This window comes from Camelus dromedarius, chromosome 24 (assembly GCF_036321535.1).
Source record: "Camelus dromedarius isolate mCamDro1 chromosome 24, mCamDro1.pat, whole genome shotgun sequence".
Taxonomy (NCBI): Eukaryota; Metazoa; Chordata; class Mammalia; order Artiodactyla; family Camelidae; genus Camelus; species Camelus dromedarius.
In genome coordinates, this window is record NC_087459.1 from 21,434,264 (window position 1) to 21,455,851 (window position 21,588).

Below are 21,588 nucleotides of genomic sequence, written 5' to 3' on the forward strand. Positions count from 1 at the left end.
GCTAAGAGTAATCAATCAGCTGTAATTAATCACCTACAACAACCTGTCACAGGTACTTGGCCTACACACAGCCCTGTGAGGATTATACCCATGTTATACATAAGAAAGCAAGTTGACTCAGTATGATGTCCACATTAAAAGGGTAACCCCAGGGAACCAGAGGCCAGAAGCGGCACTCTACATCTTTCATAACTAGAGGCAGAATAGAGAAGCGGCCAAGAGCTAAGCTTCTTGAGTCTAAATCCTGGTTAGGAAACTGAATGTGCATCAATTTCCCTCCTCTTGTGTAAAATGAGGCTTATAACAGTACCTTCCTAAAAGACTTCCTACTGTCAAACGAGTTAACATGTGACAAAATGCCCAGCACACAGTGCAAGGTGCTTTTTTCTTGTTAGCTCGCGGAGACCACAGGCCAGAATCCTCCTATGGCACGGAGAGATAACGGGTTGCGGTTTTCTTCCCGCGGGTCTGGCGCTCGCAAAGCACTCCGCGTGCTCGGGTCACCCCGCATCGCGGGGTATTCCGACGAGATGCCAGGCGGATGGGGGTATCACCACGCGCGTGCGCGAGAGGCAGGCGGCCTGTGCTTAGCCAAGCAGCAGAAAGGGAGAGACGTAACTGGCTATCGACGGGCACCTTCCGCGGCCGCGCGCCGCCCAGCGGCCAACCGCCCAGTAGGCCTCGCGCACCACATTCAGGTCCTCGCCTTGACGCCGTCAGGAGACGGACCAATGAACGAAGAGCGGGAAGAGGCGGAGTCACCTGGAGGACCGCCCCTAGCACCTACTTCTAACCAGTCGAATCAGAAGACTCGCTGAAGGGTGGAGCTAGTCTGACGTATACCCAATCCAAGATTTGAGGGCGGTTACATATTACTCACTCCCGCGAGCTTGACTCTGCCCTTCGTCTTGTCGTACACTTCTCAACCTATCAACGACTAAGCCTGTAGAGGGGTGAGGGGAATGGGGCGGAGAATGGGAGGAGACAGAGAGAGGAAGGAGGCGTAGGCTGAGGAGGAAGAGGGAGGAGGGGCAGGGAAGTCCAGGCGGAGAAGAGGGCCAAGACTCCAAAGGAGACAACAGGAGGATGCGCTGGAGCTCCTCAGCTGCTCAACAGCCGTTCCTGATCTCTTAAGGCGCAAGTCAGACAGACGGAGGAAAGGAGGAAGAGACTTTTATGTCGGCAGACAGAGAAGCTCTACCCGTCACCGTTGCCTCACATCCGGGACTTTGGAGGGCTGGCCCCCGCGGCCCCGCCCCCCCCTCGCGCCTTTCATGGCGACCGGAGGCGGAGGCTGGAAGAGCTGGGTCTGGAGGAGGCCCCTTTAAATCTCCTTAAAGGGGTGGCTACCGATCTCGGCGGACTACAACGCCAGCCTTTAAAGGGGAAGCCGCTGAACTGACGCTGACAAATTGAGAACTGTGCTGTTGGGAGAATTGGAGCGAGTGGGAATTCTCACCGCCTCTTCTCCCCCCACGCAAGAAGTCCTTTAAATTCAGCTTAAAGGGGAAGTGGCCACTCGTGGAGGACTAGAAACTAACTCCCGAGCCCTTAAAGGGGCGGCCTGCTGTTTGGAGAACCCTGGACTCCTTAAAGGGGTGGCCTCTTTTAGCCGGAGGACTTGAGGCACTTTTAAAGGGGAGGTCTGCGTTTCGGGGCGAGCTTTCGGCCCCTTTTAAAGGGGTGGCCCTTCCTCTTCCTCGGGGAGACTTGTCTCGACCCCTGGCAGGGGGCGGCCACCGAACTAGGCCGGCCGGACACCGTCGGGTCGTCTTAAAGTGGCCAGGGGCCGGACAACTTGCAGGCCTTGCCTTAAAGGGACGGCCGCCCCGTTTTCGCCGTCTCGGCCCCACTGGCCCCACAGGGGGGGCCCTCAGGCTTGTCGCCCCGGGGGCGGCGCCGGCTCCCCGGGCCTTGGCCTTGGGGCAAGCTCGGGGCCAGCAGATCCTGCTTTAAAGAGGAAGCCGTGGCCCTCTCGTCCCTGTGCAGCCGTCAGCGCCGCGCCTGCGACCCGGGGCCTGCGGACAGGCCGCTTCGGGCCCCGCCGCCTCCGGATGCGGCGCTGAGGGCGGTCGCCATGGAGACGGCAGCGGCCGCGGCTCCCGGCCCCGGCTGGGCCGCTGAGGGGGAGCGGCGGCGGCGGCGGTGCTCGCGCCGAGACCGAGACCGGGAGCAGCGGCGCCGCCGAGGTCCCGGCGGCGACGCGCCCCGGGCCCTGTTGGCCGCCCCGCGCGGATCCTCGTCGTCGTCGTCGCCGCCGCCGCCCGCCAAGCCCTGGTCGTCAGCTTCGTCTGGAGAGCGGCCCGGAGGCCCGAGACGGCGGCGGCCGCGTCCCAGGCCTCGGCCGCCTCGACCCCGAGCTCGGAAGCGGCCTGCCGGCTCGGGGAGCCGTGGGGAGGAAGAAGAGGAGGAGGAGGAGGGGGGCGCAGACGATGGGGAGGCCGAGGAGGAGCCTGAGGAGGAGGAAGAAGAAGAGGAGGACTTGATCGATGGCTTCGCCATCGCCAGCTTCGCCAGCCTCGAGGCCTTGCAGGTGGGGCCTGATGGGGCTGGGAATCTTTGGGGGCTTCAGAGGGCCAGAGAGAAGGATACGATGCCTGGAGTGGGTGGAGTTGAGGGGGGAATGCTGGCACCCCAAACCAGAGCAACCGGCTCCTCTGGCCAGGCCTCTGCCCCACCCTGGGGTGGGAGGAGGTAGAGCTAGTCTCCAGGGACCAACCAGGTTACCTGGCCTGAGAGCCACTTTGGTAGCCTGGTCACCCCTAGAGAGGTCGGGAGTTTTCCTTTCTCCATCTGCTTTAGTCCCACCTCCTCCTCCACAGAAGGATGCGTCTCTTCAGCCCCCAGAGCGACTGGAGCATCGGCTGAAGCATTCTGGGAAGCGGAAGAGGGGGGGCTCCAGTGGGGCCACTGGGGAGCCAGGGGACAGCTCTGATCGAGAGCCTGGCCGGCCCTCTGGGGATCGTGCCCGAAAGTGGCCCAATAAACGGAGAAGGAAAGAGGTGAGCTTGTCCCAGATACCTGTCCTTTAAAACTCTGAGCAGGATGTCCTTCACCTAGACCCATTATCCATCAGCAATGCCAGTACTCATCATAAACAGTGACCCCAGTTTCTAAGGGCAAAGAGAAAGGCAGAGCAAATTTGAGGTTTCACTCCCCCATCCAGATCTGACAAAGACGTGTCCATAGTCAGACTTGCCTTCTTTTGGTTGACCCTGAGTCTACCTCAAACATATTGGTAATTCAGAGATGTATCAAAGGGACTTAGTTGAATCAGAAGTGAATTGGATATGGTCTCAGCCCTCCTCCTCAAGGCAGTGTCAGTCTAGCAGGAAAGAAACAATCTGTGAGCAAATACCTAGACCAAAACCTGAGAAGGAACAGAAGGCAGAGATCTGGGAGAGATGCTGCAGAAACCCACATGAGGAAGCCACTCATTCTGCCTGGGGGATGGGAGGAGGGTTGTGGTTAGGGAAAGCCCCCTGGGATGTCTTAGTCAGGCCTTAAAGGATAGTCATAAGCTTGCTAAGAGGAGAAACAGGGCAAAGTTGTTTTGGGCAAAAGCACAGAGATGTGAGAATCTGACATATTTGGAAAATGACCAGAGCATTGGGAGCAGAGGGTGGGCAGTAGCCAGAGAAGCAGCTAGAAAGAGACTGAGAGTGGGTCATGAGGGACCTTGAGTGCCTTGCCAGGGAGTTTAGACTTTATCCAAAGGCCTCGCCAGTCAGTCTCCCTTACCTCTGGACTCTGGTCTTTCTCAGGCCTCCTCCCGTCATTCTCTGGAAGCTGGATACATAGTAAGTGCTCTCCACCTGTACTGGCCCCTCCCCTCTCACTCCCTGTCTGAAAGTCCCCTCTCGACCTTGAGCCCCACTCCTGTTCCCTCTTGTGACACCTTTATCTTTCCTTCTCCCCAGTGTGATGCAGAAAGCGATCTGGACGAGAGGGTGAGTGGGGCTTGAACTTGTTGGGTGGGCATTATTACAACTTGTAAAATGAACTGCAGTTTAATGGTCTCCTTGTGCAGCAAACAGAGCCTCTCCTTGAGTGGGGAACATGGGTTAGGTTGAGCCAGGATTAGACTTGGGGAGGAAGCTGGGGGATTGAAAAGGTAAATGACTTTTATTGAAAAGGCTTTGGTGTCAGTCAGACCTAGATTCAAATTCTTGCTCTGCCACTGAAGCCAGCTGACAAAGAATAGAAGGCCCAGTCCTTGCTGTGCCATCCTTTCCAAAGTCCTTGGAGATGCCAGGCATCCCAGGGTGGCTGTGGAACCCTGCTGGTCCTTCCTGCTGGCCATTAGTCTGCTCTTGTAGATTAGAGTCTGAGCAGAGACCATGGTCATGGCAGTGAGGACACTAAACTATTGTAGTCAGTGTAAGAACATATCCTGTGAAAGTGTATTTCGGTTTATGGTTAGGGCTAATGTGCTTGTTTTAAAACAGTGTGTCCTAGCAGTTGGTGGTCTGTCCCTGTAACTAACTAAATTTATACTTCCTGATGTGTGTCTTGTTTTCGTTTTAAAAATCGGCTGGACACGGACTCTGGTGAACCAGATAATATTTGTCCATCTGAAGGGGGCAGCCACTATCCAGTTCTGGCTAATTGTTGCTGTGTGGAAACAGAGGCCTGCAAGTCTGAGTTTTTGCGAGGAATCTCTGGATTTCTAAATATCAGCAAGTAGTTTAAAAATTTTGCTAACGCTTATGGACCAAACAAATCTATAAGCCAGGCAGGCATATGGGCCAGCAGTTAGTGATTTTTGCTTTGATTTGCCGGCTATTTTCTCTGCTATTTCAGTGCTGCCTCAGTTCAGTCTTCCTGGCCTATCAGATTCTCAGGCTCAGCTGCTCCACCCTTTTCCCCCAGCATAGGCCGCTTAGAGCCCACAATCTTTGGTGGATTTCAGCTCAGCTGATGGAGTAGACTTGTCACCACTACCAGTTCCTAGCAGATTCCAGAGGCTGTTGGCCTTAAGTGAGGGCCTGACCTAACTGGAACCTGACCCCACTCGTGTCCTTCTTCCCCAGGTCTCCGATGATGACCTCGACCCATCCTTTACTGTCTCAACCAGCAAAGGTTGGTCCCAAGGGCTGGGGTTGGAGACAAGGGAGGGAAATTGGGGGAGCATGGGCCACAACTGAACATGTCTGCGTCCTGCCCTCACAGCCTCGGGCCCCCACGGCGCCTTCAATGGGAACTGTGAAGCAAAACTCTCCGTAGTCCCTAAAGTGTCGGGCCTGGAGCGGAGCCAGGAACAGCCCCCAGGGCCCGACCCGCTGCTAGTGCCTTTCCCCCCGAAGGAACCACCGCCTCCACCGGCCCCTCGGCCTCCTGTCTCACCCCCTGCACCCCTGCCGGCCGCCCCCAGTCTGCCACCCCCACCCCAGCCCCAGCTGCAGCTTCGGGTCTCGCCTTTTGGCCTCCGCACTTCCCCCTATGGCAGCAGCCTGGACCTCAGCACTGGCAGGTGAGTGGGCCAGGGGTTTGGCCTGGTCTGGAAAGGCCTGGTCATTTTGGTGCCAACCCCTGCATTCTATGGCTGGGACATGGGATGGTACCTGTGGGATGTGACTTGAAAAAGGATTCCGAGACTGAAGAGCGTGAGAGACACTGGGTAAAACAAATTAAAGAGATCATGATAGGACTTATCAGAACCCTTTATACATTCACATGCAGGGGAATCCAGTTTGTGCCGTTTCCCAATTTTATTTGCTGGTAAGACATTTTGGCAAGGGATATCTGCTAGGAACAGTGGAACATACTTTGGGAAATGCTGACATGATGATTAAGGGTGCTGGCTTTGGTGTCAGTCAGACCTAGATTCAAATTCTTGCTCTGCCACTTAATGGCTATGTGATTTTTGACAAGTCACCTAACTTCTCTGAGCCTCAATTTCTTCAATTTCTTCTTTCTGTAAAACGAAGTAATAATAATAGTATGTTTATCGTAAAGTTGTTGCGAGGATTAATTACAAGTTAATGCAGTGTTTCCCAAAGTGTGTACGTTCTTCGTTAGTGGTACGTGAAAGAATTTCAGATGTGTGAGTGAAATTTTTTTAGCTTTGATGTGCTTTAGAAATATAAGAGTAGTACCTCAACCCCTTGATTTCACTTGTCACTGCTTGAGTGAGACTAAGTAAAAAAGAAAGAAACTGAGTTACGTGAAAGAAAGAAGTAAATGGTACAGGGGGTTCCATGGATGCGGCAGCAGTTGGGAGGGTGATGTGAAATGTTGGAGACTTGGATTAGCATATAAAGCAGGTGACAGCACTTGGTTTACAATAAGTGCTGGTAAAGGGTAAGAATTATTGATAATATGATTACTGATGCTATTTTTATTATTGTCATCATCATTATCATTCTTTTTCTTATTATCGAGAAAACTAAGGCTCAGAGAGGGGCAGTGACTTGCTCAAGGTCACCCAGGATGTTAATGGCAAGATGGGCCTAGAATTCAGGTCTCCTGACTCCTAAGCCAGGCCAGTGCGGTGCTGCTTCCACTGTCTTAGGGTGGGAACCCAGGTGGCCTCTTGTAATTAAGCGTCAAAGTGAATGATATGTTTTGTGCTGTGGTTGAGTCAGAAAAGGGAGTCACGTGGCCAGAGGCGTCAGAGGCAGCTGTGTGGAAGAAGAGACCTAGAGAGGGAAAGAGGGGGTTGTTGGGTGTGGGAGGTACCTCAGTCTGAGGATGGGTTCCCTGGGTGGGGGTGGGGGTTCTGGGTGCTGGGTTCTACCACCTTCTAGTTGGAGAACCAGGGTCAAGGTATCGCCCAGGCTTCTGACCCCCTCCCGTCAGAGCTGGCACCTCCCAACCCCTCACTCATCTCCCCACTTCTCTCCCCAGCTCTTCACGGCCGCCCCCCAAGGCCCCGGCCCCTCCCGTGGCTCAGCCTCCCCCCTCATCATCCTCTTCGTCCTCTTCCTCCTCATCTGCCTCCTCCTCGTCCGCGCAGCTCACCCACCGGCCCCCGACGCCCTCACTGCCCCTGCCTTTATCCACCCACAGCTTCCCCCACCCCGGGCTGCGGCCCCCCCCACCACCCCACCACCCCTCCTTGTTCTCCCCTGGCCCCACCCTGCCCCCACCCCCACCCCTGCTGCAGGTGCCAGGGCACCCTGGGGCCTCAGCCGCTAACGCCCTTTCTGGTGAGTTTGGGGTCCTGGCCGGGGGGGTGGGGGGCCATGGCCCCGGGCTTGGGCCCAGTTGGCTTTGGGGCATCTGGACCTTAGCAGACAGCAGGGCTTGAGGAGGGAGTGGCTCAAGGCCAGAAGGGAAGGCCAGTCACCTGGGCCCAAGGAGGCTGACATGGTGGCGACAGATATTAAAGCCTTCTCCCCCTCCCCTCCCACAGAGCAGGACCTGATCGGCCAGGACCTGAATTCTCGCTACCTGAATGCCCCGGGTGGCCCCGAGGTGGTGGGGGCAGGGGGCTCGGCCCGGCCCCTGGCCTTCCAGTTCCACCAGCACAACCACCAGCACCAGCACACCCACCAGCACACCCACCAGCACTTCACCCCTTATCCCCCGGGCCTGCTGCCACCCCATGGCCCCCACATGGTGAGCTCCTCATTGGGCTGGTGATGAGACTCAGAAACCTGGGGGGAGGGTATGGCTTCCAGGGGAAGGCCCTGGATTCCTGGCTGGCAGCTTACTCTTCCCTTCTCTTCCCTAGTTTGAGAAATACCCAGGAAAGATGGAAGGCCTTTTCCGGCATAATGTGAGTGTGTGTGTGTGGTGTGTGGGCATGGCTGTGTCAGTGTGTGTGGCCCTGGCTGTTGGGGTCCAGTTTTCAGCTTCAAAGCAAGACCCTTGAGCCTGGGAGAGGTCCCTGGGGGGTTTTAGGGTGGAGGCCAGAGGACTGATGGGCAGACCAGACGTGGGCTGCACCTCCACCCCCAGCTTGGACTAGTCCCCTTCTCTCCACAGCCGTACACGGCCTTCCCTCCCGCAGTGCCCGGCCTACCTCCGGGCCTCCCGCCGGCTGTCTCCTTTGGCTCCCTGCAGGGGGCCTTCCAGCCCAAGGTGAGCTCCCAATCCAGACACCACCACCACCTCCCACCCCGTACAAACCCAGACACCCCTGGATCCATTTACCTTCCCGTACCCCAAAACCATGCCCATCGTCCTGCTTCTCCCTTTGTGGACCCAGGTTTCTCCAAAGCCATGCTCCCTCCCTGTCCCAGCCCCCAGCTTGGTTCTAGACCCCTTTTATGCCTGGTGCCAGCTCTCCTGACTGATCCCTCGCTCCCCTTTCCCAGAGCACGAACCCCGAGCTGCCACCACGACTGGGGCCAGTGCCAAGCGGGCTTCCCCAAAAGGGGACACAGGTGAGGGGGGCAAGGCAGGTCCTTGGGGAGCTGGAAGATCTGTTGAGGGAGAGCAGGGTTGACTTCAGAATGAACCACTGATCCCTCCCTTCAGCGTGTGATTGGGGCATCCCTGAGAATCTGAGGAGAGGGAATCTCTGTAAAAGACAAGATTTCCCAGGCATGAGGAATAGGAATTTCTTGAAGTTGCCCCAGAAATAAGACTAATAGGACAGTGGCTTTTGTAGGGGTTTTCAAATTTTTTAAGTCACAGAACCGTTTTTCATATGACATCATACCAGGAAGTCCTGTCCATAAAACAATGAAAAGATAAGCTGCCCCTTTGTGAAGTGGCATGGGGAGCAGGGCTTACAGCCCAGGGCTCTGGGAACATCGTGAAAAGCACAGAATGTGTTTCTTAAAGAAGAGACTAGACCAGAGATCTTCCAGCCTCTTTTAGCAACAGTCAAGGCTTTTTTCTAAAGGAATTTTGAGCAGACTCTCATTACAGAAAGCTGTTAATTGGAAGCTTTTCTGGTCTAGAAACCTGTCCTGCCTGCCCAATAACCCACTCCGCAGCCTTCCAAGCAGGGCATCTCCTTGGGGCCGGCCAGGTTCAGAAACTTGGTGCTCGAGGGGAGTGGCAGAGGCAGGGAAAGGAGTCTTGACACAAGCAGGAAAGGTTGGAGGGAGCCACACGAGATCTCAGGGAGGTGTTTAGGGGGAAATGGGGCCTGCAGAGAGGTGCCCAGGTCAGTAAACAGGTCTGAACTGCTGCCAATCTCTGCTTTGCCATTCCCAGATCCCTGACCATTTCCGGCCACCTTTGAGGGTGAGTTTGGTGAGGACCTCAGGCTGCATGAGGCTGGGGGCTGGTGTCAGGGTATCTGGCTGAGGGGGGTCTTTCCTGGGAGTGAGCAAGAAGCCCAGGATGTGGAGGCAGCCAGATGTGGAACAGCAGGAAGCGACAGGCTTGCAAGCTGCAGACCTGGGTTCAGAGACAGCTGGCCATGGGACCTTGGGCAAGACAGTTTATCTCTCTGAGCCTCAGTTTCCTAGGCTGTGAAATGAACCTAGTCATCCCTCATTTGTAGAGCTGATGAGTGGGGATGTTGTGTGGCAAGGCTGGGCCAAGGGCCAGGTCTGGAGTGGGTGATGAGTGAACGTTCTTTCCTTCCCTTTCCCTTTGGTCATACTTCTGGGGCGGCAGAAACCAGGGAAGTGGTGTGCCATGCACGTGCGCGTGGCTTACATGATCCTGAGACACCAGGAAAAGATGAAGGTACTGGGGCCGGAGGGCTGGGGAGAGTGGGCCTGCCTGAGCTCTGGGCATCTGCCTACACAGAGCTTGGCAGAATCTTGGCCAGAAACATCCCCTCCTGTCCCCGGTCACTGCCTGAGCAACTCCACAGTTAGCACTAGGTTCTCTGGCTAACTAGGGGGGCTGGTCAGAGAATACTCTGAGAGAGGCAGAGGCCCACCCAAGCCCCATCTTGGCACCAGCCAGCCCTCGGAGGGGGACTCGGGATGGAAGAGCAAGAACGGGACCACACCTGGCTCCTCATTCACTGCCCCTCTCCCTGTCCCATGCAGGGCGACTCCCACAAGCTTGACTTTCGGAACGACCTCCTGCCCTGCCTTCCGGGGCCCTATGGGGCCCTGCCCCCTGGGCAGGAGCTCTCCCACCCGGCCGCCTCCCTCTTCACTGCGACTGGTGAGTCTGGCCAGCCCTCTCCGGGCCTAAGTTTCCCCATCTATAGCCCGAGGCCCACCTTGCGCCCACTCAGCCTCAACAGAATCTCCCACCTCTCTGCCCCAGGTGCCGTCCATGCTGCAGCCAACCCTTTCACGGCAGCTCCCGGGGCCCACGGACCCTTTCTGAGCCCCAGCACCCACATTGGTAAGAGCCAAGGGCATGTTGGGCAACCTAAGCCTTGTCCCAGACTTCTAGGAGGTCTCAAGCTGGGATAGAAATTAGACATGAGAGGCAGCTAGAATGGGGAATAGACCTGGTTTCACTTGCTTTGTGATCTTGGGTAAGGTACTCTGCCCCCTCTGAGCCTTGATCTCATCATATGTAAAATGGGTAGGGAAGGGCAGAGTGATTGCCAGTCCCTGCCAGCTCAGTCACTGTCTCTGAAATAGCCAGTGGTAGGGGGTAGTGTGCCACCTCGGGGAGGCAGGGGAGGAGGTCTGTGCAGGCCCAGCGGAGAGCATGGTCACTGGCTCCTAGCAGTCTCAGCAGGTCTTGGGGGGATTTATTCTGGGTTTGAATGAATGAGGAAGAATTGAGCCTGCTGGCATAGGGAAAGGTGTTTCTAGAAGAGGACATTGTGAGGTTCCCTTATGGGCTAGGTTAGGTGTTCTGACTGGCTCTGTGACATATGCATGAAGTTAGAGTCAGATTGGGAATGGCCCTGCATGACAGGTGGGAGAAAGCCAGCGCAGGTCTTCAGGTGAGTGGCTTGCAGTCGAGCTGGTCTGGGTGGCTGGTGTCAGGAAGTGTGAGGTAGGAGCCTGACCTCTGGAGACAGGCCCTGGACTGGGGGTACCACTCACTGGCTAGATGACCACTGGCAAGTCACTTCACCTCTCTGAACCTGTTTCATCATCTTTAAGTGGGAAATATCTTGTTTGCCTTACGAAGCTTGTGAGGTTAAACACGTTGCCTGTTAAAGCTCCATGCCTTGCCTGGTTCAGGGCAGTGCTCAGCACCTGGTTGTTAAAACCAAGCGGCAGAGGGCTCTGGGGTCTGCTTGCTGATCAGCTTCTTCCCTGCTGGTTCTTGATGCCTGCCCAGCGCTGGCCACCCAATGCTCTGACCATCCCCCTTCTCTCCCACAGATCCCTTTGGGCGTCCCACAAGCTTCGCCTCCTTGGCTGCCCTCTCCAACGGGGCATTTGGAGGCCTGGGCAGCCCCACATTCAGTGAGTGCTGGGTGGGGTGGGGTGGGGTGGAGTGGGCCGGGGCTGTGGCCATGGGCTCCTATGCTCAGGCACAGGGCTGGGAGGGTGCCTGTGTGGGACCTCCCACTCCTGGCTCCGGTTACCCTCTACTTTGTCCTCTGTCTAGACTCCGGCGCCGTCTTTGCCCAGAAAGAAAGCCCAGGGGCCCCACCAGCCTTCGCCTCCCCCCCAGACCCATGGGGCCGCCTGCACCGCAGTCCTCTGGCCTTTCCTGCCTGGGTCCGGCCCCCTGAGGCGGCCCGGACACCAGGCTCAGACAAGGAGCGGCCTGTGGAGCGGAGGGAGCCCTCTGTCACTAAGGAGGAGAAAGACAGGTGTGCCTCCCCACTACTCCCCACTCCCCCACCCGCCTGCGCTCTGCCCTCCCCTTTGCCTGGGTCTGACCTTCATTCTCCTCCCACGCCTGCCCCCAGGGACCTTCCCTTCTCACGGCCCCAGCTCCGAGTTTCTCCAGCTACTCCCAAGGCCCGGGCTGGCGAGGAAGGGGCCAGGCCAGCCAAGGAGTCCGTGCGGGTGAAGGAAGAGCGGAAGGAAGAGGCTGCCGCCGCCGCTGCCGCTGCCGCTGCCGCCGCCGCCGCCGCCGCCACCACCGGGCCTCAAGGTCTTCACCTGCTGTTCGAGAGGCCTCGGCCACCCCCGTTTCTGGGCCCTAGTCCTCCGGAGCGCTGTGCTGGCTTCCTGGAGCCAACCTGGTTGGCAGGGCCCCCTCGCCTTGCTAGACCACCCCGCTTCTATGAGGCGGGTGAGGAGCTGACTGGACCAGGGGCCGTGGCCGCTGCCCGCCTCTACGGTCTGGAGCCTGCCCATCCCCTGCTCTACAGCCGCTTGGCTCCTCCGCCACCGCCGACCGCGGCCCCGGGAACCCCTCACCTTCTCAGCAAGACTCCCCCAGGAGCCCTTCTGGGGGCACCGCCTCCACTTGTGCCCGCCCCCCGGCCTAGTTCCCCACCTCGGGCCCCTGGCCCAGCCCGGGCCGACAGGTGAGGGAAGGGGAGGGGCAGGGGCAAAGCTCCATCCCCCCTTTTCTTTTGACAAGGTCCTAGGGCTGAGGTTTCAAGCCAGGGCTGAAGGGCAGAGGTCATGACCTCACCAGCCACCTCTGAGGTCATGGAACCTGGGAGCAGAAGCCCCAACCCCCACAAGATCAAGCATCAGTTGGACCTTGGGGTCCTGGGAGGGCTGAGGTCACAAGCCTCTAGAGAGGTGTGTGAGTATGCGTGTGAGTGTGTGTGTGTACACGAGAGTGGGGGTCGTTTCAGAGGTCATAGCTGGTGATCTCCTGAGGTGCACCATCGCCCCTTCTGAGGGTCCCTAGGCCCTTGGCCTGCTTCCCCAAGGGCTCACTAAGCCAGAGGCCAAAGTGCCCCCCCTCCCCTTCACCTACCACCCAAGTCCTCATGCCCCCTCAGGGCTGGGGGAGGAGGGGCTAAAGGAAGGGGGGTTCCATGTACATATTTATCTCCCCTTCCACATAGCCCCCAGACCTTTTGTACATTTTTACAGGGGTGCCCCTCCCAATAATCCCCCCTTCCTGGTTAATTAAATCCTCAGACTGGTGCTGTGTTCCTAGCCTCTGGCCTCTCTGTGGGGGGAGGGGGGATTGCAGGGGGAAGAGCTGGGAGGGAACAGGTAGGAACCCAGGGCTAACCCCTGGGAATATGGGATCCAGCAGGAGGTGGACCAACAGGGGAAGGGACCTGGGTACCTAGGCTAGAAAGAAGTGCAAATGCTTCCTGCTTGGCTGACAGCCCAGGTTCCCCCCACCTGTTCCTGTTACCTCTGTGTGCCCCCATCCCTCAAGGCTCAACCTCTAAGCTTCAGTCTCCACCACTTAGTGGCTTGGTTCCCCCTCTCTATTTCCAAGTGCCCCCCAGGACTCCTGGGCCCTGCTCTCCAGAAGCCTGTTCCCTGGAACCCTGCCCCAGGCTAAGGGGGGACCGGAGAAGGTCACCATGTACCACACACCAAAGAAGGGGGTGGGCCCAGGGGTGGGCCACATAGGCAGCTTCTTCAGCAGCCTCTTGGCAGCAGCCCCAGCCTTCCCAAAGCAGCAGGTGCCCCCAGGCTGGGGCCCACCCTAGAAGGCAGGGGTCAGTTTAACAAGAACATAACGTTGACTTTTTTTCCCCGGTGGGGCTTATTCTGTAACATGACTTGCGGATATTTATATAAAAACGAGTGTTACAATGAGGCCCCTTGGCTCCTCTTTGAGTGTGTATGGGTCACCTGAGGGGATTGGGCTGGGTCCTGGGGTCAGGGAGGGATGAGGACAGTACTGTCCAGGTCCTGATGAAGATTTTCCCCTCCCTTCTGCCTTGAAAATTTGTTCTACCTCCAGATGGATGGATTAGAGTGTGAGGCACTGATGTTTTTCACATTTTTCTACAGCCCAGGAATACATAACTACAGTTGGCCCTTGAACACAGGTTTGAACTGCACAGGTCCACCTATACGTGGATTTTTTTTTCAATGAATAGTGCATGCAGTACCACACAGTCCACAGTTGGTTGAATCCGTGGATGCAGGACCTTGGATATGGAGGGCCAACTGTGGGCAGCAGGTCTTGGAACCAATACCCACAGGTACCGAGGGTTGACTGTATATAAGGTTCAAGCAATACAGAAAGATGGGTAGCAGAACTAAATTTCCTGTTTGCTTGTCAACACACCCAAGCCCCATACCCTTCCCGAGGTAACCACTGTCAGCTGTTTGGTATTTGTATTTACCTGCACATATGTGTGTGTGTGTGTATATATATATATATATATACACACACACACACATAGTTAGGTTAGAAAAGATAATCTTTAAAAAATCTGTATTGGGTTTTCTTTTATACGTGGTCATTATAAAACAGTTGAAACACACAGAAATACATAGTTCAAAGGAAAAGCGCCTCATAATCTCTTTCCTCAGAGGTAGCCACTGTTAACTGTTGGGTATATTCTTCCAGTTATTTTTCTAACTATATGCTTAAAATACTATGCATAAAGTGGGATCCTGTGAAATGGACTATTTTATTTACAACTATGTTTTTATACTTAATATCATCTTTTGAAATCATCATTAAAAGGCAAGTGACTACTAAACAGCTAGAGAGGCTGGCTCCCACCTGAGCCCCGCAGAATTGACTTGTTCCAAGTGTACCCATCACCTTAGGAAGGATGCAGCCAATGTTGTCTGCTGCCACCACACTACCCAAGACTTCTAGGGGAGACTCAAGCTTAGCTTGCTCCGGCAGAAGTCAAGTTGATCGGGAGAAACATGGCTTGCAGATAAGATTTCACATGGCAGTCCTTATTTTCAGCTTCTCTTGAAAAATCCAAAAACCTGTTGACACTTTACCTGCTTTCCCTATGACTGTCCCTTGAGATGGGGCATGATGTCCCCAGATTGCCACAGTCCCCTCCACTCTGTCGTTTAGGAATGGGCCATTGATACTATTTGGGGTACTTCCCTGGTCCCTATAAGCATTTGGTGGTGGAACTCTGAAGTGAAATATTTTCTAGGTATGTATATCCAACTCCCACAAGTACTTCAGATTTCCCAAACAGTCATCTACCAAATCTGATGCTGCACACCACCCCACCCCTACCCCATTTCCATCTGTGGTAGTGTTGCCAGCACCCAAGCCAGACACATCCCTGTGTCTGATTCACTGTCTGCGCTGCCTTTTATTTTTTTAAGCACTGTTCACTTCATCTATCACGCCAGGCGCTGAAGTAGTGGCTGGGGATACAGAGGTAAACAAAACAAAAGCCCAGCTTTCCTGGAGCTCACAATGCTACTGTGAGAGAGGAACAGTAAACACGTACAAGAAGAAAGAGTGAAGGCAAAGAGCCCCAAGGGCTGCCTCCTTAGAGCCTATCCTCAATAACCACTATCCTTCACCGACTCATCTCCTGTTCCGACCCTAACTCAGGCAGCTCCTCAGGCAGAGGTAAAAGGTGAGTCCAGAAAGTACTGCCAACTCTGGGAAAAACCAAACCAAAATCATTCACTATCATCAGGCTGCTATTTGGAAATGTGTTTCTTTGCCTTGAATGAGTTCAGCAGAATAACTGTGTAGTCTTAAGCAATGTGTTCATTTCTATGCCACAGTTTATTTGCAAAATGGAGGGTTTTTAAAACAGCTTTACTGATAAATAATTCATATACTATACAATTCACCCCATATTTTAAGACTGGCTTCTTTCACTTAGCATTTATGGTCTCAAGGTTCATCCATGCTGTAACTTGTATCATACTTCATTCCTTTTTATTGCCAAGTAATATTCCATTGTGTGCATATACCACTTGTGTTTATCCATTCATCAGTTGATGGACATTTGGGTTGTTTCTTTTGACTTTTATGAATAATGCTGCTGTGAATATCTGTGCAAGTTTTTATATGAATGCATGTTTTCAATTCTCTTAGGTATATACCTCAGAGTGGAATTGCTGGGTCATACAGTGACTCTATGTTTAACATTTTGGGGAACTGCCAAACTAGTTTCCAAAATGGCTGAACTTACATTCCCACCAACAATATATGAAGATGAAGTTTTAATAGTAAGTTTTACTGTTATAGTATGACCATTTAATAGTAGGTTGTCTTATAGGTTTCTCCTACTATTACTGTATAAATTCACTAAGTTTATAAGCATAAAGTTCTTAGAACAGTACCTGACACAGGGTACATGCTTGGAGAATGCTGTCATTACTGGTGATTCCTTTCTTTGTTTTTAATTGAAGTTTTGTTGATTTACAATGTGTTAGTTTCTGGTGTACAGCATAATCATTTATACACATATACTTTTTTTGTATTTGTTTTCATTATAGGTTATTATAAGATACTGAATATAGTTCCCTGTACTATACAGTAGGACTTTATTGTTTATCTGTTTTATGTATAGTAGTTTGTGTCCACTAATCTCAAACTCCCAATTTATCCCTCCCCCATCATTTCTGCTTTGGTAACCATAAGTTTGTTTTCTGTGTCTGTGAGTCTGTTTCTGATTTGTAAATAAGTTCATTTGTCTCATTTTTTTTTAGAGTCCACATATAAGTGATATATATATTTGTCTTTCTCTGATTTACTTTAGTTAGTATGATCATCTTTAGGTCCATCCATGTTGCTTAAATGCATTATTTCATTCTTTTCATGGCTGGTGGTGATGTCTTTCTGATCAGAAACTCTAAGAAACAGATTTTAGAGGTGGATGAAGGAGAATGCTTACTCACAACCAGTTTGTTGGGGAGGCATATCTTTCAAGCAGGCTTTGAGGTGGGCAGCATCTATCTACAGACATAGAAGGGGGAAGGAGGGGGCCTGGGCCAAAACACAGGTTTACAGCATTTTACATCAGATGTACCAGAGTTTGAATTTGGCCTCCACCAACCAGCTCTGTGACTTTGGTCTAGCTGCAGCCTCTTTCCATGGCGGACAAACAAGAAAAATGACAATTTCAGCCCACAGGTTCATTGAGGTGGTTACCTGGCAAAATGCATATAAAGGGTGCTTAGCATAAAATTTAGTACACAGTAGACATTCACTTAATGAGAGTGATGTTACTGATTGTACTTGGAAAGGTTAGAAAATAATTCCTCTTTCAAGATGGGTAAATTGAAGTTCAGAGAAGTTATGACTTATGGAGTCAGGAGAAGAAAGGAGACATACTTATTTGGGGAGGAGGTTCAAAAATAAACTTTCAGGGGGAGGTATAGCTCAAGTGATAGAGCACATGCTCAGCATGCATGAGGTCCTGGGTTCAATCTCCAGTACCTCCTCTAAGAAGAAATAAATACTAAATAAACCAATTACCTCCCCACCAAAAAAATTAATTAAATAAACTTTATTATTTAGAACAGTTTTAGAGAAAAATTACAAAGATAGTACAGAGGGTTCCTATATGCCCCCTACTCAGTTTTCTCTATGAACATCTCACATTTGTTATAATTTAATGAATCGGTATTGATACTTTATTATTATTACTAACTTAAAACCATACTTTATTTAGATTTCCTTTTACTTAATGCCCCTTGTCTGTCCCTGGATCATCATGTTTCCTTAGGCTCCTCTTGATTGTGAGTTTCTAGGTTTCCCTGTTTTTGATGATCTTGACAGTTTTGAGGAGTACTGGTCATCTCTTTTGTAAAATGTCCCTTGAGATTTGTATGTTTGCCTTAGGATTAGACTACAGTTATGGGTTTGAGGAGACAGAGGTAAACCTTAATCACCTGGCTGAGGTAGTGAAATTATGCTCCACCTCATAGACGGTGAAATAGCTGCATAAATTATTTGGAATTATTCTATACAGGAAGAATTTATTTATTTATTTATTTATTTATTTATTTATTTATTTATTTAGTCAGTCACTTATTTGTATTATATTGTGGTGGATTTATGGATATTTATTTTACACTTTAGGTTATACTCCAGTACTACTTTATTATTACTCTCCAGTTTTTAGTTGGCTCCTGTGTCCCTTTGACATACTCCCATCATTGTATTTTTGATTTTTTAGCAGAGGCTTATTTTTTACTACTTATCCTTTTGAATCTTTGGGGGTTTGTCTCATATGCATGTATTATCTACTTTAAAAGTTAAAAACAACACCTAGTGTAATTAACAAAAAGTTTGTAGCTTACCAAAAACAAGTAGAGTAAAAACTCTTCTTCCTTCCCCTTTATCACTCCTCCCTGCTCCAATTCCCCTTCCCAGAGGCATCCTGTTGATTTCTTGTTTGTTTCTGCAGAACAATTCCTTTTTTCCTTTTCTTAAACAAATGTTAACATATAGTACACCCTGTTCAGCACACAGCTTTTTTCAAGTAACAATCTCTTGTGGGTTTTTCCATTTCAGCACATAGAGATCTTCCTTCATTTTAGCCTCTACATAGTATTCCATTGTAAGGCTATACCATAATATATGTAACTAATCTCCATCAATGGACATTTATGTTCTTATCAGTTTTTCACTAAAACAAGGAGTGCTGACGTGAATACCCACATATTTGTATACTTGAGCAAATAAGTCTGCAGGTAAATTTCTAGTAAGCAATTGCTAAGCCAAAGAGTATATACTTTCCAAGTTTAGACGCTGCTGAGTTGTCCTGTACAAACCTTTCACCAATTTTCACTCTCACCAACAACGTATGAGAGGACCTGTTTCCCACACTCTTGCTAATGTGGAGAAGAGACAAGCTTTTTGATCTTCGTTAATCTGATAGGTGAAAGATGGTGACTCATTGAAGTTTTAATTTGCATTTCTGTTATTATGAGTGAAGCTAAACGTCTTGCCAGACATTTACAAATCACTTGTGTTCTCGCTTTTTCTGTGAATTGTCTCTTCAGATACTCTGCCCATTCCCCTCTCCTCTGCCCTTTAGACTTTTAAAAAATTTATTTGTTTATTTATTTATTTATTCATTTAAATTGAAGTATAGTCAGATACTGTGTTTCAATTTCTGGTATACAGCACAATGTCCCAGTCATGCATATACATATATATATTTATTTTCTAGACTTTTTATAACCCTTGTTTTGTGCCTCAGTGAAAGCTATACATTCATTTAATCCATCAACAAATATTTATTAATTACCTACTGTGTTATAGCAACATGGCAGTGAACAGAAAGGACAAAGGTATTTTTCTCTAGGAGATTAAAACTCTAGAGGGGGAAGACACAGTAAAGAAATAAATATATGTCCCATGGCTGTAACTGTTACGGAGAAAGAGTAGGATATGGGCTGGAAAGTTCTGAGGTGCTATTTTATATAGAGGGATCAGAGAAGATTTCTCTGAGGGATGCCAAGAGAGCAGAGATGGGAATGAAGTGAGGAAAGGAACTGTAATTATCTGGGAGAGGACTGCTTTAGGCAGAGGGAGAAGCAGTGTGAAGTCCCTGGGGTGGAAACGTGCTGGGTGAGCTGGCGAGTGGACCAGTGTGGCTGGAGCAGAGTGAGCGAGAGGGAGAGGGAGTGGGATGGGAGATGAGGTCCAATAGGTGAGCGGGGACCAGATCATGGAGGACTTTGCAGGTCTTCGTAAGGACTTGAGAATTCTGGCTTCTACTCTGAGATGTTAGCCATTACAGAGTTTGTTTATTTGGGCTGTGGGGTTTTTTTTTTTTTTTGGAGCATTTCAATGATATTACCCAATTTAATTTTTTAAAGGATCACGGTCTGTGAAGGGAGTCATGACAGTACAAGTGTTATTGGAACATCTCCCATCATTAGCCTGTTCCAACTGGAATATTCAGAGGATTGGCCTGCTTTAAGCAAATCCAGTGTGTGAAAATACAGGTGGACCTAGTTTTCCCTAAGGGACTGGGCAGTCATTGCTATTGGGTGTGCTTGGCGTGGAGAGGGTAAGGTGGTGATCCCAAGCTCCAGGCCTGGGGCTTTTACTTGTGGGTGATAAATAAGCCCCACTTTTTTCCCCATTAGAGATAACCATCTCCCTAAATTTCATCAACTGCACCTCCAGAAATGCCTCCTACCAACACATTCAGGCAAGAATGTTCCCAGATCTAGTGGTAATAGTTGTACAACTTTGTGAATATATAAAACCCCGGAATTGTATACTTTAAAAGGGTGAATTTATGGTACATGAATTGTAAGTCAATAATAACAACAGTGTTCCCAGAAACCCTGTTTGTCGTAGCAGGAAGACTGGAAGCAACCCAAATTTATTTAACAGATCGGATCTGCTAAATAAACTTATATGATCATCAATGGATAAACACGGAGCAGTTGAAAAGAATGAGGTGTGTCTGTACTTGTAGATATGGCAGGTAGGGAAAGCTCTCTGTGATGTAATGTTGTCTTTTTTTTAAATTTTACCTTCTTAAAACTTAATTTACTTTTTGCTGTGGGGGAAGGTAATTAGGTTTGTTTGTTTGTTTAATGGAGGTACTGGAGATTGCACCCAGGACCTCATGCATGCTAGGCATGCACTCTTCCACTAAGCTATACCCTCCCTCCAAGTGTAGTCTCTTTTTAATTTATTTTTTACTGGAGTATAGTTGATTTACAGTGTTGTTAGTTTCAGGTGTACAGCAAAGTGATTCAGTTATACATAATCTATTTATCTATCTATATCCTTTTTCAGATTCTTTTCCATTATAGGTTATTACAAGATACTGAGTATAGGTTCCATGTGATGTAGTGTTAAGTTAAAAAAAATTAAGTGAGAGAACTGTGTGTATGGTTTGCTACCATTTATATTAGAAGAGTATATATACATGCACATAGACTATTTCTAGAAATATATTTGAGAATTTCTCAATAGCAACTTCTAGGGAGTGGAGATAGGTTTTCATCTTCACTGATCACATTCTACTGTCTCTACTTTAAAAAGCCCAAATATTTATATGTATAACTTTTATAAAAACATAAAATTTATCACAACAAAGAACTAAAAATACAAAAATTGGAAGAGGAATGCTTTAGGCAGAAGGAGCAGAAGGAGTTCTTGAGGTGGGGCTGTGCTGGGTGAGCTGGAGGGTCAGCCAGGAGGCTGGCTACTGTGGGAGGAGTGTTTCTGGGGCACTTTCTACATGCCAGGCATTTCATCGTGGGGTTGTGGGCAGTGGTTGGTAAGACTGACAAATGCCTTCACCAAGCTCTCAGTTCCTCCCAGCTCCTCCCAGAGAGGGTGGGAGGCCCTGCCCTGGCTCTTGGAGGGAATCCGCTCTTGCCTGCCTTCCCCCTCTCCCACCTTTTCTCTGGGACCCATCAAATCCAGAGTAGGCATGAACCTTGAGCTGAGTGACCTTGAGCAAATGACTGTACCTTTCTTAACCTTAGTTCCTTCCTCTGCAAAATAAGAACACTAATAAAGCCTAACTCAATGGAGTTATTGTGAGAATTACTGGTGTACTAAAAATGGTTAGAATCACTGAAATACTAGGTTGCCTCCAGCACCAACTGGCTTGGGTAAGCTATTTAATATGAAGAATATAATGCTCTCAAGTCTTGCTTGCAAGGCGGGTAAGACTGGCATGAGTGTCCCCTTTTTATACTGAGGCACAAAGATGTTTTCATGAGCCCTTTTGGGCTAATCCAAACTTAGGGAAAAATTCAAGATGAACAGACTTGAGGGTCAGACAAAATATAGGTTTGAATTCCTGCTTTGCTAGCTGTTTGCTTTGTGATTTTAGGCTACTGACCTCTCTGAAGCTGAGAGTTAACTACACCTATCAAAAAGAGGCAAGGTTTTGGACCTCAAAAGACTGGAGGACTAAATGCTGCAGCAAAAGAAAAAGGTCTCCCACAGTGCTGGGAACATGGTAAATGTCCAGGAAACAGCAGCTATTAGGGTAAT

The 21,588-nt window shown here is 50.5% G+C and overlaps 1 protein-coding gene across 1 annotated transcript; it reads left to right on the plus strand.

Annotated features, from left to right (window-relative positions):
- The first annotated feature begins 920 nt into the window (after positions 1–920).
- On the plus strand, positions 921–13,470 carry FBRS (fibrosin). The gene is made up of 18 exons (XM_010996231.3): positions 921–2,533; positions 2,823–3,002; positions 3,765–3,800; positions 3,921–3,950; positions 5,034–5,082; positions 5,173–5,473; positions 6,850–7,151; positions 7,358–7,563; positions 7,679–7,723; positions 7,933–8,028; positions 8,265–8,333; positions 9,115–9,144; positions 9,523–9,594; positions 9,906–10,026; positions 10,132–10,212; positions 11,157–11,240; positions 11,386–11,593; positions 11,693–13,470. The coding sequence occupies exons 1-18, from the start codon at positions 2,078–2,080 to the stop codon at positions 12,261–12,263; spliced, it is 2,937 nt and encodes a 978-aa protein (XP_010994533.3). The 5' UTR covers positions 921–2,077; the 3' UTR covers positions 12,264–13,470.
- The last annotated feature ends 8,118 nt before the right edge of the window (positions 13,471–21,588 follow it).

Bases quoted from the DNA above. Each gene is read 5' to 3' on its own strand.
- FBRS (XM_010996231.3), top strand. From the start codon at position 2,078: ATGGAGACGGCAGCGGCCGCGGCTCCCGGCCCCGGCTGGGCCGCTGAG. The intron at 9,145-9,522 runs GTGAGTTTGGTG...CTGGGGCGGCAG, and splicing joins ATTTCCGGCCACCTTTGAGG to AAACCAGGGAAGTGGTGTGC. The intron at 10,213-11,156 runs GTAAGAGCCAAG...TCTCTCCCACAG, and splicing joins GAGCCCCAGCACCCACATTG to ATCCCTTTGGGCGTCCCACA.